Source organism: Ochlerotatus camptorhynchus, unplaced genomic scaffold, assembly GCF_037179485.1.
Source record: "Ochlerotatus camptorhynchus isolate MF236.1 unplaced genomic scaffold, CSIRO-AGI_Acam_v1.1 ptg000144l, whole genome shotgun sequence".
In the NCBI taxonomy this organism is placed as follows: domain Eukaryota; kingdom Metazoa; phylum Arthropoda; class Insecta; order Diptera; family Culicidae; genus Ochlerotatus; species Ochlerotatus camptorhynchus.
In genome coordinates this window covers 482,470-500,969 of record NW_027040634.1, presented here as the reverse complement: position 1 = coordinate 500,969, position 18,500 = coordinate 482,470, and the positions used below count along the sequence as shown (strand labels likewise).

General features: G+C 43.3%; 2 protein-coding genes across 2 annotated transcripts in view; both read right to left on the bottom strand.

Annotated features, from left to right (window-relative positions):
- Positions 1 to 18,500, bottom strand: part of IKKbeta (I-kappaB kinase beta) — a 526,241-nt gene that overhangs the window by 488,279 nt on the left and 19,462 nt on the right. The window lies entirely within an intron of this gene.
- Positions 636 to 2,773, bottom strand: LOC135700861 (lamin Dm0-like). The gene is made up of 2 exons (XM_065221518.1): positions 2,607 to 2,773; positions 636 to 2,531 (listed from the first exon to the last, which is right to left on the bottom strand). Exon 2 carries the CDS (start codon positions 2,437 to 2,439, stop codon positions 766 to 768), a length of 1,674 nt encoding a protein of 557 aa, XP_065077590.1. The 5' UTR covers positions 2,440 to 2,531; positions 2,607 to 2,773; the 3' UTR covers positions 636 to 765.

Genomic DNA, 18,500 nt, shown 5'->3' with positions numbered 1-18,500 from the left:
ATAGTCCGGCTCGTTTTTTGGCTCGATGCACGTTTGTAGACGATACACCCAGCTTATTTGCGGCATCTCGGAGAGAGAGGTTAGGGTTTCGCTTGAAACTACCGGCAACTCTCTTTGTCGTCTCAGCGGCTTCCGGTTTTCGATTTCCCCCCGATCCAGACTTCCTGGCTGTCGACAAACGTTCCCCAAACACTTTAATTACATTTGTAACGGTTGATTTGGCAACTTTTAGCGATTTTGCCAACTTTGCGTGCGAGTAGCTCGGATTTTCGCGATGCGCGAGCAAAATTTTGATACGCTGCTCTTCTTGCTTGGACGGCATTTTGACAACTGAAGAGTGAATTCCAAAATCAAAATAGGAGCAACATTCTACACACACACACCTTCAAAATGAGGGGTGTTCAGGTTTTTTAAATGCAAAATTGAAAGAAATACGTCAAGTTGATATTGACCAAATTTTGACCATATCACCCTTTAGTTGATCTTATTTCCGGTACTACTTGAAGTTATAATATTTCAATACTACCCATAATTGCATATCAGTTGCTTCATTATTATGGGTACAATGTTGGTATAATGATCGATTTCTTCCTTCAACACCTCATAAACAAGTATCAGTACTGAATCATAAAATTTAGCAATTTTATTCTTAATGCTTCTTCCAAATTACACGAATACATAATTTTAACTACCATCATCGTTTTACATTACATTGCAAAAATTGAGAAAAAAACAAAATCCTTACTCCAAACACAATTCACTGCATTACATCATTAAACATTGTTCATCGTTCCTGTCTCCCTTCAAGGATCCCGGCGATCTGGTACTACCGGATCGGCTGACACCCAACCTTGCTCCGCCCTCCTCCAGGAAGTACTTATCCTTATGTCCAGCGGAAGCGTTCATCGGTTTCATCCTAATCCGCTCGGCATGAGCCACCTCTTCGCCGTCCTGATTGACCAATCTCGTGCTCACGCTGTCCCCGGTGACCCACGATTGACCCTTCATCAGCAAATTGCCCGGAGGATCCGGCTTCTGATTGGACGATGCCGACCAAATGGCAACGGTTGAGTTTCCCTCCAGTTTGGTCCCTTTGGGAAATTTGTACGTGACCTCTGAGGATTCGGTCTTACGAACCACCTGCCACCCTTCCAGCATCTGGCTTTGCTTAGATTTGTTGTGCACTTTGACGAATTTGCCTTCCGGATCGCAATCGGATATTTCGATGTCTCCCTTAGCCGACGAGGTGACGGAGTAGTCCAGCGAATCATCTATTGCATTGCGTTTTCGTTTGTAGGACGGGGTGCGGAACAGACGCGAGGAGGTGCTTAATCCGGCTGAAGTGGTACTGGTTACGCTTGGCGTTATGTTGAGGCGAGTTTCCTCCGAGGACAGTAATCGATCATACGCTGCAATTTCCATATCCAACGATATTTTGATATCCATCAGATCCTGGTATTCCTTGAGCTGAACAGTCATCTCGTCCCGCAGCCGATTGAGTTCCGATTCCAGCTTTTGGCGTTCTTCCTCGTGCTGGGTGCGCTCGTGGGTAAGGCGTCCTTCCAGGTTCTGAATGCGGGAATCGTACAGCTCGGACATTTCGTCCCGATTCATGCTCAGCTGGGATTCGTACTGATCGCGAAGTTCCTGAAGAGTCTGCTGCAGCTTGGTTTCATACTGATCCATAAGATATCCATCGATTTCGCTCACCTCACTCTGTCGGCGCATTTTGCTCTCCGACAGCTCCTGACTATGTACCTGTTCCTTAAAGGTCAGCTCTTCGCGGAGACTTTGTATGTTGTTCTCCAAATCAACCCGAATCAGCGTCTCGTGCTCGAGATCCTTCCGCATGGAATCGAAAGACTTTCGTAACTTGGCCGCCTCCTTATCCGCTTCCCTCAGTTCCTCCTGAAGTTTCTTCTTCTCCGAGCAAGCACTGTTATAGTTGGCGGTCAGCTCAATACACTTCGATTCATTATCGCGGGCATCCTTCGCCACTTCACTCAGCTCCTTGATCTTCTTGTTCAGCTTGATCCTGAGAGTATCATTTTCCTCCCAGAACCGCTTGGCGTCGATCTCGACTTTGGCTTTGTCCCGGGCCGTCTCGTCCAGCAGTTTCCTGGCATCGGTCAATTCACTCTCGTAGATTGCCTTCAGATTGGCCACCTCCCGGCTGGCTGTTTCCTGGCAGGAGGCCAATTCCAGCGAGAGCTTGGAGTTTTCTTGTTCCAAATAGCGAACACGTTCAATATAGCATGCGAGACGATCATTCAGGTTCATTAGGCTGTTCTTCTCGTGCAGCCGACTGCGGCGCGACGGGCTGAGGGCAGTTTCCGAAGATTCTGCCATGCTGGACACGGTTGAGGCTGACGAGGACACCGACTGGGCACCGGACGTGGACGTCGGTTTGGTTGTGGATTTTTTGGATTTCCCTGACATGCCGGTGCGAGAAAACAGAACAATTGATTGGTGTAGTTGATCACGTGCACAAAGCTACACCGAAAAGACGCGCCAAATGGTATGTAGTACCGCTGAAAGGAAGCCATTGTTTGTTAGTTAGTCGGATGGGAGTGATAATTCTGTGGAATTTTATTCGAATTACGTACCGGTAGCTACCAAGTGGAGGGTCGAGATTTTATCGTTGAAGCTAATTATTCTCAAATTGAATATCTTCACGGTTCGTTAAACCTAGATCACACGATTATAATTATTACTCATAGATTGAATAGCGTTGGCTTCCTCACAGATATGGATGTGCTGCGAAGAGAACGGGCTTTTGTTTGAATCGTTCAATTGGATACAATGTTTAGCTGTTGAAAAGAGGAAGAATATGGTAACGATCGATGCCCAATGGGAGGCTGTGAGTTGCCATAATTAAATTTGTTCATTTTTGTAGAAATTCTCTTCATCTATTACCGTTAATCGCACATCTGTCTCATATGCAAAAATGTGAATTATTGAGAATTTATGGCTGTCATTCTAGGAATTTTAATTTTAAATCAAAGCTCGAAGATTCCTTTTGACCGGGTTATTGGGGTTGCGACATAGGAAATCAATAGTCTAGACAACAATTACCTATGCTTCACTGATATGCAGGCCCAAAACAAATTAGGTAACCGCGCAAAAGAAGTTAGGAAAACTACAATGACTTGAATCCTGACGTATGTGGGCGTCTTAGTGGGAATACCTGTATAAAGAGAGAGGGAGAGAGAGAAGGATTAGATTCCACTACCATATTTGCTTATCATTGACAGATACGCGTATTTCGTCTACATTGTGCAGACTTCTTCAGTGTCTTGTACTAATACTCGACTTTATTAGTACAAGTCACTGAAGAAGTCTGCACATTGTAGACTAAATACGCGTATCTTTCAAGGATTAGGAAATATGGTAGTGGAATTAAATGGAAATTACTAATCCTTCTCTCTCACTCTCTTTATACAATGACTTGCTAGTATATAAATGCCAGGGGCAATGAAAAGTACATCAGCAGCTTCTTTGGATGCCCTTCACAATATTTCAGAAGTCAAAATAAAATTTTAGATGGCGATCTGGTAGGTCACTTAAGAATCCAACTTAAATTCAGCTGCAAACACAGTACATAATTGGATGGTAACAATGAGAAACTACTACACACTTAGAAATTATTACCGATTTCGGTAATTTTTTTTTTCCAAACTTTTAACAGCTGAATGTTCGGTAAAACTTTGGCCCTCATTTAAAAAGCTGTTTATCTAAATCTTAATTTCAAAGCAATTAATTAATTGCTTAATTTATTTTTTTAAAATTATGGATTCTTGTCATTGTGGTGATGTTTTCCTCGTATTGATGCTTTAAAACTAATTAATTGAAATGTTTGATTTTTACCGAACAGTTCAGCTGTTAAAAGTTCGGTTAAAATTACCAATTACCAAAATTCCTGTGACATCACATTGAAAACTATTTCTGCTATCAGTGAGAGCAAACTGAAAACTAAATTTTAAATAAATTTTTTTCCTATTGATAATAACACAAGCAAGGAGTCAAAAGTATCTCCAAATGACAAAATAACAAGCGATCAACGAACCGAATAATAACGCTATGTCAGAAGTGGAAAACAATAATGATATAATCTTCACCGTTCTTTTTCATGACAAGCAGCTCGTGCGAACCAACTCATTCGGGGCGGTAGAAGGAAACGAGCAAATTGTTGGCAAGCTGCTTCACGAAGTAAAGCCGAAGATGATACACGTGTGTTAATGGGATTTTTTTTGTTATGTCTTTTCCCGATTCATATCAAGCTATGTCCTCATCCGTGTATATTGCAACAAAGCAGGCAAGCAATATATCATTATCCTTCTACCACTCGGATCGAGCTTTGTTACAGAGCGAGTTTGTCATGGTAGTCGTAGCAACCGTTTTGTCTGTATCGTTGGTTGCTTTATGTGTTTGGATTCGCTGAACACAAGTATTCAATTTAATGTTATGCTGAGGCAATGAAAACAAACCCGCAACCACATATTTTTGAAGAGCAAATGTTCAGCAAAATGAAAACAAAATTTGGTATCAAATTTGTGAATTGCGGAACTGAAATCAAATTATGATTTCAGTTTGATGTTGATATCAAAACTTGATTTCAATTTGCTGTCATTTTGATGCTGGACTTTGCTCGGGTATTCTTTCCATTCATTGGGGCATCTTCCTGTTGGATGGCTCGTTTTCTGACCAATAATTGGCTGATCAACTGACTAACAACCGTAGTGGGGGCGACCTGAACGCCCGCCATGAAGCTTGAAAGAACTACCAGAGGAACCGGAACGGATGTCTATTGTTCGACCACGCACAACATGGTCTGTACACTGTGCAATTTCCGGAAGAACCAACTTTCATCTCTCCGGCGGGAAATCCCTCCACGCTGGACTTTTTCCTGTCAAACATCGGACTATCCAAGCCGGAGGCGCACAACGATCTCAGCTCCGACCACAAACCGGTGGTGACTGAAGTCGGTGTCAACGTGGTTCCTGCTAGAAGCTGCCTGCGTAAAGACTACCACCATGTCAACTGGGTGCAGTACGGACGAATGGTGGACAGCAACATCGATGAAAATCCACTGCTCAACACCGTAGATGACATCGACCGGACGTTGGAAGGGCTCCAACAGGCCATATCCATCCCGAGCAAAGTAAAATATCAAATTGATAACAAGTTCTATTACCCGGTTATCACTTTTTGATAACTGAACATGTTCCCGAATAGAAATTTACATTAGCCCAACGTTTGATTTTGATGTCTACATCAGCATCGAAATAAAATGTATGCCTGATGTCAAACATTAGGAAACATTATGATTTAGTTGTATTTAAGCAACGTAACATGGTGTATACATCAGAAATTTTGGAACAAAATTTTGCCATTCTAATGTCGGTCTGACGTCAAAAATTTCAATCTATTGACATTAGAACCAAACGTTTTAAGGATGTTTTCAGATGTACAAAACGTTAGAACTAAACGTTGTTCGTATGTTTTTAAATGTAAACGTTTTCTGATGTTTTCTAATGTAGATGTTTCCTGATGTTAGAAACAAACGTTTTTGGATGTTTTCAGATGTAAAAAACGTTAGAACTAAACGTTGTTCGGATGTTTTTATATGTAAATGTATTCTGATGTTTTCTAACGTAGATGCCTCCCGATGCTGGAACCAAACTTTTTTGGATGTTTTCGGATGTACACAACACACAACGTTAGAACTAAACGTTGTTCGGATGTTTTCAATTGTACTTCGTGTTTGTTGTTCTCTGATGTTTTCAGATGTACAAAACGTTTAAAGTAAACGTTGTTTGAATGTTTTCAAATGTAGATGTTTACTAATGTTTTTAGATATACAAAACACTAGAATCTTACTTTTCAAATGCTTTCAATTATATTTACAACACATTAGAATTAGAAACATGATCGTGTAAACACTACACACGCTTGTTGTTAGATTACATCATAAAAATGCGTACATAACAGTCAATGCTGAAGCTTCCGTTTCCCACCAGTCAGTTAACTGACCTTAGCTAACCTAATATCATTGCGGCAACTCTCTATGCGGCAGGGGAACTATGCCATTAGCGCGCTAAGAGTTGTTAGACCACTGACATAGGCGCCTATTCGTGGGTGACGAGGCACTTGGTGACATTACAGCGAGCTTGGCGATTGTTATAGCATTTTTGAGTGAACTACCAGGCAATCATGACAATGTGATCGCTGCGCCTCCAGACCTCCCTTTAAATCGACACACTGTGCCAATTTGTCAATAATGCTTGACACTTTGGACGGGGTTGCTGGCTTGTTTGGTCCACTGTTCGGATATACAAGTGGCAAGCCTTCCCCTTCACGGATCGCTCCAAAAATTGCTGCAAACGAACTGCAAATATATAATAAACAAAATTATTGTGCATGAAAAATATGACAATGGACAATGCTCGAGGAGCACTGGGAGTTTTCGAACGACGCGTGCTTAGGACCATCTTTGGCAGAGGGTATATGAAAATGGTGAATGGAGTAGAAGAATCTAGATAGAGCTGGAATTAGGGCGTAACAGCCTTTGTAAACAATGACTTCTCTTGTTGAGTTCTCGGAATTCAAGACACGCCTACACAAACCAACATATCCATCGGGTAGTAGAAGTCTTTCTCTAATCGATGGTGATGTCGATTCGCCTGGGAGAGCCATGACTTCCGCGAAATCATCGAGAGAAGTCATTGATTACAAAAGCTGTTACGCCCTAGTTTCAGCTCTATTTAGGAATGAACCACGAACTGGCGTAACTTTATGGCGAACCCAATATCCAGAAAGTCGCTAAAAGTGGAAGGGTACAATGGGCGGGACACGTTGTAAGAATGCCGGACAACAATCCCGCAAAAATGGTGTTTTCCTCAAATCCGGCCGGTACAAGACGCAGAAAAGCACAGCGTGCTATGTGGTTAGACCAAGTGGAGTAATGGTAATGTTTTAACGACGATGTTTTACAGTGAGAAATATTGTGTTATGTCTGTTTGTCTGTGGTAAGTATCTTATACGTTGGCTAATTTGTTATCCAAACTGCCTAAAAGTTCGAAGAAATAGTTATTAGATAGTACAGAATTCTAAATTGGCATTATTTATGAAAAATTTACATTAGAATTCTTAAATCTCAGTCTTTCCCTGATTGCGAACCATACTTTAAATTTTATATAAACTTGCGACCCATCTTGTGTACCATCATAAGGCTCCTTTATTATGACATTTTGTATTTTTAAGTTACAAGAGGACGTTGCAAAGGATGAGTCTGACGTATGAAACCTGTGCATTTAGTTTTAAGAGAGTCGCAATCAGCGAATTATTCATTAAATCACTTATGGCTGTAAGCTCCAATCGGTATTATCCTCGGATTAAATCCCAATCAAGAATGTCCGGCTGCTTTGATGTCGACATCAGAGTTATTCAACACGATGCTATGCAAACAATTCGCAGATCATCCAAACAGGGACGGTATTAAAAGTTAATCCGAGTTGGAGCTTACCGCCATTATTGCGGCTCTCTGAATCCAATATTAATAGGTTGAAAAAATGGTTTAAAAATGGAACCTAAATCCAAAATTTCATAAATTTTGGTTCACATGAACTATGATAAATCAGTGTTATTACATTTGCAAACATCACCATTTTAGCGGCCCTCGCCATAGAGCGAACTGTCATTCAAAAGGATATTAATGTCATCTAATGCAATTTATCGACAATTTAAATCTTGGTTTACAAATCGAGATGAATGTCTATGGGAACGATAAAAATATATTTGTGCTCAGAAAACGAAGCTCGTTCAGATGATTTAAAAATTTGTTTGTTTTTCGAAATTATACAACCCAATTCCAGGTTTTCCACACGAAACGATAACTAATGGATACGTATTCGGTTTCCCCATAGAGATACGTATTCGGTTTCCCCATCGGGATTCGTATTCGGTTTCCCCATCAGGATTCATATTCGGTTTCCCCATCAGGATTCGTATTCGGTTTCCCCATCGGGATACGTATTCGGTTACTCCATGGGGATCCGTATTCGGTTTCCCCATTGGGACCCGTATTCAGTTTTCCCATCGGGATCCGTATTCGGTTTCCCCATCAGGATACGTATTCGGTTTCCCCATTGGGACCCGTATTCGGTTTTCCCATCGGGATCCGTATTCGGTTTCCCCATCGGGATCTGTCTACGGAATCCCCATCGGGATCCGTATTCGGTTTCCCCATCGGGATCCCCATCGGTTTTCCCATCGGGATCCGTATTCGGTTTCCACATCAGGATACGTATTCGGTTTCCTCATTGGGACCCGTATTCGGTTTTCCCATCGGGATACGTATTCGGTTACTCCATGGGGATCCGTATTCGGTTTCCCCATTGGGACCCGTATTCAGTTTTCCCATCGGGATCCGTATTCGGTTTCCCCATCAGGATCCGTATTCGGTTTCCCCATCGGGATCTGTATTCGGTTTCCCCGTCGGGATCCGTCTACGGAATCCGTATTCGGTTTCCCCATTGGGACCCGTATTCGGTTTTCCCATCGGGATCCGTATTTGGTTTCCCCATTGGGACCCGTATTCGGTTTTCCCATCGGGATCCGTATTCGGTTTCCCCATCGGGATCCGTATTCGGTTTCCCGGTCGGGATCCGTCTACGGAATCCCCATCGGGATCCGTATTTGGTTTCCCCATTGGGACCCGTATTTGGTTTTCCCATCGGGATCCGTATTCGGTTTCCCCATCGGGATCCGTATTCGGTTTCCCAGTCGGGATCCGTCTACGGAATCCCCATCGAGATCCGTATTCGGTTTCCCCATTGGGACCCGTATTTGGTTTTCCCATTGGGTTCCGTATTCGGTTTTCCCATCGGGATCCGTATTCGGTTTCCCCATCGGGATCCGTATTCGGTTTCCCGGTCGGGATCCGTCTACGGAATCCCCATCGGGATCCGTATTTGGTTTCCCCATTGGGACCCGTATTTGGTTTTCCCATTGGGATCCGTATTCGGTTTTCCCATCGGGATCCGTATTCGGTTTCCCCATCGGGATCCGTATTCGGTTTCCCCGTCGGGATCCGTCTACGGAATCCCCATCGGGATCCGTATTCGGTTTCCCCATTGGGACCCGTATTCGGTTTTCCCATCGGGATCCGTATTCGGTTTTCCCATCGGGATCCGTATTCGGTTTCCCCATCGGGATCCGTATTCGGTTTCCCCGTCGGGATCCGTCTACGGAATCCCCATCGGGACCCGTATTCGATTTCCCCATTGGGACCCGTATTCGCTTTTCCCATCGGGATCCGTATTCGGTTTTCCCATCGGGATCCGTATTCGGTTTCCCCATTGGGACCCGTATTCGGTTTTCCCATCGGGATCCGTATTCGGTTTTCCCATCGGGATCCGTATTCGGTTTCCCCATCGGGATCCGTCTACGGAATCCGTATTCGGTTTCCCCATTGGGACCCGTATTCGGTTTTCCCATCGGGATCCGTATTCGGTTTCCCCATCGGGATCCGTCTACGGAATCCCCATCGGGATCCGTATTGGGTTTCCCCATTGGGACCCGTATTCGGTTTTCCCATCGGGATCCGTCTACGGAATCCCCATCGGGCTCCGTTTACGGAACCCGTCATCGGGCTTGTAGCTTTTAGTAAATACACTGACTAACCTGCAATGAGATCTGGCTGCAAACTCCCCGCCCGGGATCCAGCTTCGGATTCCCTACCGGGATTCGGCTTGGGACTGGTACACTTTCCTAAAAAAAACATAATTACATTACATTAAATTAATAAATTCACATTTACTTACCAGAAAAACATTGCATCGCCACCAAAACTCGCGACGGACACATTATCGGCACTTTCCCGGGCTAATTCGTAAACAAATCAAACTTTTCCCACTGCGAAAAAAAACTGTACACGGCCAATGAGATCAACGCAAATTTGAGTACAGTGTACTCAATATCGAAAAAAGTGCAGGATGAATAAATCTGCCCTAAAATAAGGAAAATTTACGAGAATCCAGAGAATCCAATCTTTGCTTTTCTCATATTCGGAACATGAGGGAAATTAATTCAAAACTGAGTTCCTGCACTTTTTGCGATTTATGAGTGAACTAACCTCAAATTTGGGTCGTTCTCATTCGCCGTGTAGTGCTCACTCAGGACAAAACAAACTTTGCATGCGGCGAGAGACCGAGGGACAACAATTTACATCCGAGTTTACATCGTGATGAACTTTGATTCTAATGTAACGTTTGGTTCTGTTGTCATTGGATGTATTCTGATGTTTTATGCGTGCAACAAATTACATCGTGATGATGTTTGATTCTAATGTAACGTTTGGTTCTGTTGTCATTGGATGTATTCTGATGTTTTATGCGTGCATTAAATTACATCGTGATGAAGTTTGATTCTAATGTAACGTTTGGTTCTGTTGTCATTGGATGTATTCTGATGTTTTATGCGTGCAACAAATTACATCGTGATGAAGTTTGATTCTAATGTAACGTTTGGTTCTGTTGTCATTGGATGTATTCTGATGTCAAATTTTACATCGTCAAGACATTTGATTCTGATGTAACGTTTGAGGCTAATGTATTTTTATGTACTTGGACGTCACACTGAAGTCTGAATACATTAAGGTTACAGCAATACACGTTAAAATTTAATGTATCGAAGATGTCTGCTGATGTTTCCTACATTACAATTTCTATTCGGGTTATCATTCTGGTTGAATTAACAGCCAACATAACAAAAATGATAACAAAAAATTGCTCGTTGGATATCACAAAAATAACTAATTTTGTTATCATTGATAATATCTTGATAACAAATTCTGTATGCCATACAAATTTATTCCATAAATTTCAAATCATGTTATCATTTTGATATCAAAGCCATACGCTGATAACTGAAATATGATTAGGGATTAATAGCACTATTTTTATTGTTTCAATGCGAATAATATTTAAAGTTTTGAACTAACCTTGCATCGTTAATAAATATATAGTGTTTTTTTCCAGGATAACAACTGATAACAAAATTGATCAAGACTGATAACTAAATAAGTTATGCGATAACAACTGAAAAAAATGATATCTGGGATAACAAGACTTGTTATCTATATGATATCGGGTTGTTATTCTACTTTGCTCGGGATGGCTGACGAGGCATACGTTCGACAAGTTCCTGTGAGGGGTAAGTTTGTTGCTATTGATTCCCACACCCAATTACTGATTCGGTTGAGAAATGTTCGTAGACGCCAGTTTCAGAGGACTGGAGATCTGGGCAAAAAACGTGAAATGGCCGATCTGAATAGGCAGATTGCTTCCAGAATGGACTCACTCCGAAATGAAAGTTTCGGGCGCGTTGTCCAGAATCTGGATGACCGCTCCAGACCACTCTGGAAGGTAGCCAAGGTCCTGAAAACTCATCCCAAACCCGTTCCACCACTCAGAGTCGAAAATGATGACGATCGGCTTTTTATCACCCCACAGGAGAAAGCAAATGCGATCGGCGAGCATGTCGCTTCATCGCATTTGCTTGGCTCGACTATCCAAAGTCCGCTCGATGATCAGGTTCCGCAATGCGTTCAAAACCTAGATACCTCCCCTTGTGTTGTGCCTCCGGCGGATATGATTACAGTACAACAGATTTGCTCAGCGCTGAAATGCACCAAGAACATGAAGGCTCCCGGGTTTGACGGTATAAAGGGTGATACGGTCAAAATTTGGTCAATATCAACTTGACGTATTTCTTTCAATTTTGCATTTAAAAAACCTGAACACCTCTCATTTTGAAGGTGTGTGTGTGTAGAATGTTGCTCCTACTTTGATTTTGGAATTCACTCTTCAGTTGTCAAAATGCCGTCCAAGCAAGAAGAGCAGCGCATCAAAATTTTGCTCGCGCATCGCGAAAATCCGAGCTACTCGCACGCAAAGTTGGCAAAATTGCTAAAAGTTGCCAAATCAACCGTTACAAATGTAATTAAAGTGTTTGGGGAACGTTTGTCGACAGCCAGGAAGTCTTGATCGGGGGAAATCGAAAACCGGAAGCCGCTGAGACGACAAAGAGAGTTGCCGGTAGTTTCAAGCGAAACCCTAACCTCTCTCTCCGAGATGCCGCAAATAAGCTGGGTGTATCGTCTTCAACCGTGCATCGAGCCAAAAAACGAGCCGGACTATCGACTTACAAGAAGGTAGTGACTCCAAATCGCGATGATAAACAAAATACGACGGCCAAAGCGCGATCCCGGAGGCTGTACACGACGATGCTGACGAAGTTTGACTGCGTGGTAATGGACGACGAAACCTACGTCAAAGCCGACTACAAGCAGCTTCCGGGACAGGAGTTTTATACGGAAAAAGGAAGGAGAAAGGTAGCAGATGTTTTCAAGCACATGAAACTGTCAAAGTTCGCAAAGAAATATCTGGTTTGGCAAGCCATCTGTACCTGTGGCTTGAAAAGCAGCATTTTCATAGCTTCCGGGACTGTCAACCAAGAAATTTACGTGAAAGAGTGTTTGAATAAACGTCTGCTGCCTTTCCTGAAGAAACACGGTTGTTCCGTACTGTTTTGGCCGGATTTGGCATCTTGCCATTACGGTAAAAAGGCCATGGAGTGGTACGCCGCCAACAACGTGCAGGTGGTTCTCAAGGACAAGAATCCTCCCAACACGCCAGAGCTCCGCCCAATTGAGAAATACTGGGCTATTGTCAAGCGGAACCTAAAGAAGACCAAAAAACTGCTAAGGGCGAGCAGCAGTTCAAGGCAAACTGGCTTTCTGCGGCGAAGAAGGTGGACAAGGTGGCTGTACAAAATCTGATGGCAGGGGTCAAGCGTAAGGCCCGGCAATTCGGATTTGAAAAAGCGGAAGCCTAACTGAATATTTTTCCTGAATTTTATACTAATTGAACTTGAAAAAGAAATTTAATTTGATTTTTTAAATAAACGATTTCACCGATTTACACGCGTTTTCTCTTGACCAAATTTTGACCGTATCACCCTTTATTCAACTTGATCTTGAAGAGACTCAGCATGAAAGTGCAGTCTCTTCTAACCGCTATCTTCAACAGATGTTTGGAACTGCACTACTTTCCAAGCATCTGGAAAATAGCAAAAATCATACCAATCTGCAAACCCGGTAAGGATCCAACATTGTCTTCAAGCTTCAGACCAATCAGCCTCCTTTCAGCGCTGAGCAAATTGTTCGAGAAACTCATTCTCAATCGTTTGCTCAAGATTGTCGAGGAAAACAACATTCTCCTTCCGGAACACTTTGGGTTCAGAAAGGGGCACTCCACCAATCATCAGCTAGTACGGGTGATGAATAACATCCGAAGTAACAAAGCTGTATCCAAGTCCACAGCCATGGCCTTGTTGGACGTTGAAAAGGCGTTTGACAATGTTTGGCATGACGGACTTGTGTACAAGCTTTCTAACTTCAACTTCCCATTACATCTGATTAAAATCACCCGTAACTATCTCCAGCAAAGGTCGTTTAAGGTATCGTTGAATGGTTGTCTTTCAGACACGTTTTCCATCCCAGCAGGAGTCCCGTAAGGCAGTTTGTTGGGCCCGTTGCTTTACAGCATTTACACTTCAGACATTCCTCCCCTCGGTGACGGTTGCGTGTTTTTCCTGTTCGCAGATGATACCGCAATAGCCGTCAAAGAAGGATGCCTCGCGAAATAACGAACAAACTTCAACGATGCCTTAACGCCTTTGCTGATTATGCCACCACGTGGAAAATTAAAATCAATCCCTCCAAAACACAAGCGATCATGTTCCTCCATCGGCAATCGCCCAAACTGAAACCGACTCCATCTTGTACTGTAATCATGGATGGCACAAGGGTTGAGTGGTCCGCCGAAGTAACCTATCTCGGGATGGTGTTTGACGAAAATCTTCTATTCCGCTCGCATGTGGAGAAAACCGTAGTCAAGTGTTCCGCCTTGGTTAGGTGTCTGTATCCGCTGATTTGCCGCAGATCCCGCCTCTCAAGGGTGAACAAACTGGCCGTCTACAAACAAATCATTACACCTGTGATCCTCTACGCAGCTCCGGTGTGGGAATCATGTGCACAGACTCACAGGAACAAAATTCAGGTCGCTCAGAATAGAGTGCTGAGGATGGTTCTTGATCGTCCTTTCGACACTGGAATAACAAATGTACATGAAGAGGCAGGCATTGCCAAAATAGATTCCAAAATTAACGAAATTAAGACTAAATTTGCACAAAAATGTAATTTATCAGAACATGCTTTGATAAGCAATTTGTATATATTTGGTTGGGTAGGTGTATATAGTAGTTGTAGGTTAGTTGTCGTTGTAAATAGGTGGTCATACATTAAAATAGGCCTGATAGGACTAGAAACTGTAAATAATAATTAAAATCTCACTGTACTAAAGTTGAAAAGACGCATCTGTGTCACTTAAAAAATTCATACATGTAAACCACACAAACACAAGAAATAAAGATCATTTAAAGTCAAAAAAAAAGTCAAAAAAAGGCATTAGCTCATTTTCGCTTCGGACGGCGTGGTGAACAGCAATAGCAGCAGTAGGAAGGTGGTGGCTAGTCCACTCCTTCACACCTAACAAGCAACAATTGACTGGTCGTGGCAAAGGAGGAAAAGGTCTGGTAAAGGAGGCGCCAAGCGTCATCGCAAAGTTATTCGTCTGGCTCGCCGTGGTGGTGTCAAACGTCTCTCCGGTCTGATCTACGAGGTGTGCTGAAGGTGTTCCTGGAAAATGAGGTCCATGGTGCTGTCACCTACACTAAACACGCCAAGCGTAAGTGGCCATGGATGTTCTCTTCAATAAAACGTCCCTTTACAGGGCCATCAAGCTTACATCAGTAAAGAGTTCGAATAGAATTTATCTGTGCTTGGTTGTCCATATTCAGAACCACAAGCCCCCAACGACCACACAAAATGCTCTCCACACAGCAAAAAAATAATTTTGATATCACATCAAAGTGGATGCACTACAATCATGTCGAAAATTTCATGTAATTTTTATGGCCACATAAATAAACAAATGCAGTAAAAGCAGCGTAATGTCAGTTCATGCATTGTATTAATGATAATTTTGTCATTTTTAGCAAGTAATATTACACCATATTTTCGACATGATTGTAGTGCATCCACTTTGACGTGATATCAAAATTATTTTTTTGCTGTGCAGAGTTGTAATCTTGTAACCAAACTTGGAAGCAGTGGTGCAAGTGATTTTGATTGATTCTCTTAATCAACTTTCTCTTTGAAAAAAAAAAAATACTACAAATTTGGTACGCCTACAATTCACAAACGGAAAGAGTTGAGATAATAGATAATTGATCGATTAAAAGAACTAAATGCTCTTCACATTTATTCCGTCCACTAGCGGTCCTACGTCAAGTTTTCGTTCGTGCCCCTAGGCACAGATCCTTCTACTTTTTATGAATGGATAAATCATGTATCTTGACGAAGTTATCTCTAACGGATTATTTTGTATGGAGACTGTCATAAAGACATTTTAGTAATTTGTGAAGCATTAAAAAACAAACTACATTGTTTGCCTCGATGGTGCTGATGGATTTGTAGTTTTTTGATTTTGTAGTAGTAATAGTAAAAATAGCTTTGAGTAGTCTACAATGGTTTGAGCCTTGCGCGCGGAATACAGGTATAAATGACTAATACGTGGAAATTGTGGCAAACGCCTTGAATTAGTAAAGGGTTGGCTGGAAGTCGTTTCCTTGGTTTAGTTCTGGCACAAGCTTAAACGTGTAAATCCCAGGTCTCGTGTAAATGGAAGTATTGTCGAGGATTATACTTGAACTCTTGATAACTAGTTACACTTTTGAATGTTTTTGGTTGATGCCTATAGCATATTTAACAGGTCATTTATATTTCTTTTTCTTTCTTTATTTAGGAGATTTTCAGCCGTAGGCTGGTTCATCTCCGAGAGACCCTGAAGTGGACTCCCCGAGTAACGTGGTTTAGATTTTTTCGGTGAACCCTGAGGGGGTTCTCCTGGGTATAGATGTGCTTAGGGTGTTCCCTTGGTACATAATGGTTTTTACAGAGTTTGTTAACGTTTGTGTTTTGTGGTTGTTCAGCGTGATTGGCGGTTCATAAAAGGGATGGTCGTTGTGAAGGGTAATCAGATAATCGTTGTGTGGTATCCAGTCTAGAGTGTTCGGTGCGTTGTTATTTTGTATAGGGGGTCGGTGATTAAATTTTATCGAACAATCCAGCATCTTTAAGAAAGGTTATTAGAGCAGCTTCCGTGGATGGGTCGTTAGACAGGGCATTGCGTATGTTGTCCGGGATTCCGTTGTGGACCCGGATGTTCTGGAAGCAGGGACAGTTAACGATCAGGTGTTCGACAGTCATTATAGTGTTGCAGGTGTCGCAATACTTCTGAAAAGATGTAGCGCTGCCCATATTATGGGTTACTCGGGTGTGTCCAGATCGGAGCCGAGATAGGATCTGTTGTTCCCGTCGACTCGTAGTGTCCTTCCATTTGAATATGTCGTCCTTTATTTTTCTTAAGAAAGGTCCCCTTTTTGTAACCCACTCTTGGTACCAGGCGTCTCGAAGGGTCGTTTTCACCCATGTTTTTATATCTGAACTGGGAACAGATGTGGTAGTCATCCGGCCGGTGTGCCCAGTGGCGGCGAGATGGTCTGCTTCGCAGTTACCGCCTATACCACAATGGCCAGGTACCCAGACAAATGAGGTGTTCGGTGGTGCGGTCTTTTGTATGCCTTGGATCCAGGGATGTTTTGATGTTGCTGAATTCAAGGCACATAAAACGCTGGCAGAATCTGTTAGAACGCAAATGGGTTTATCGGAGGGCGTAGTGATGGCTAAATAGATGGCCGCGGCCTCCGCCGAGAAGACGGAGCATTGATCGGGAAGTCGAAAGAATAAACTGTTGAACGTATCTGCTACTCCGTATCCTACTTTTCCCGCAGCCTTGGAGCCGTCCGTGAAGCGGTGTTGAAACTTGGCATACTTAGTTCTGAGTAACTCCGCTAGGTGGCTGTGCATAGCGTGAGAGTTGTTCCCTGCCTTAAAGTGCTTGGCAATCGAAAGGTCAACATGTAGGGTTGGTTCTGTCCATCCTCTGGCTCCAATCCAGTGTAACCTGGACACGGATGGGAGTTCCTGATGGACCAGGCTTCCTAGGGCTCTATTCCCCTCTCTGAGGAGAAAGACCTCGTAGTTCCCAGTGGTCTTTTCTAGGTAACTGGATGTTCTGCAGCTCAGCGTTTCGGCGATTTGATATTGGAACGGCAGTACACCAAGTTCAACGCATGCCAATTCAGCGGGTGTAGAGGGCAGAAGACCTGCGACGATCCGGATGGCCTTGTTGTAGGTTGGGGCTAGATGCGTGGTTAGAGAGTCTTTGGAGAGGCAGGTTAGTTCAATCCCATAAAATAGTCTACTGTTTACGGTGGCCTTGGCTACCTTTAGTAGGATCTCTCTGTTGCTGCTGTGGTGTGGTTTTGAAAGTGTTCACAGGAGGTTTAGTCGCGTACGGCAATTGGCTTTAGTGTCAGTAAAGTGTGCGTTGAACCTCAGCTCTCGGTCCAGGCACACTCCGAGAACCTGAATGGTCTTTTTGTTGGGTATCGGAATGTTGTTCGCTAAGATGTTCGTTGGTATCGGCCGATGGCGGGAGCGGCATAGATGGGAAACCATGCTCTTTTCTGGGGACAGTACGAAGCCGGCCTTGGAGGCCCATCTTGAGATGGCTGATACAGCAGCTTGCAATTTTCTTCGCAATGCTTTGAGGGTGCGTCCGATAGCTAGCAGAACGATGTCGTCTGCATATACAAAGATGAATATTCCTTTTGGCAGGTCACTAAAGACACCATTCATTGCAACCAAGAAGATGGTGACCGCAATGACGGAGCCCTGTGGGACTCCAGTCTCTTCCGCTCGGGGTGAGGAGCGGTGGTTTCCAATCAGAACCTGAAAAGTTCTACAACAAAGGAAGTTTTTAACGAAGTGAATTATATGGCCACTTAGACCCCAGTCAACCAATTGTTTTATGACCTGAGGGGTCCATGCGCGGTTATATGCCTTGGCTAGATCCAAGGCCGCTATGTCGATGTGGAGTTCCTCCTCCATCGCTTCCTGAAGTACGTCTCCCAGGCCGGTAAAGTAAGTTCCGGTCCCGTGGCCGGGTCTGAACGCATGCTGTCGGTGATCGAGATGGTTGTTGTCCTCAAGGAACCGTATTAGTCGGCGATTGACCATCCGTTCCATGACTTTGCTGGTACAGCACGTCAGTGAAATTGGACGGAAATTTTCCGGTGTTGAAGCAGCTTGTCCCTGCTTTGGTATGGGGACTACTAGGCTGTGAGTCCATTCTTTAGGCAGGGTGTTGTCCGACCAAATTTTGTTTATTAGATTTAGCAGTTCGATTTTGGTGTTGGGTGGGAGGTGTTGCAGCATGGGATATCCGATGTCGTCTGGACCAGCAGATTTA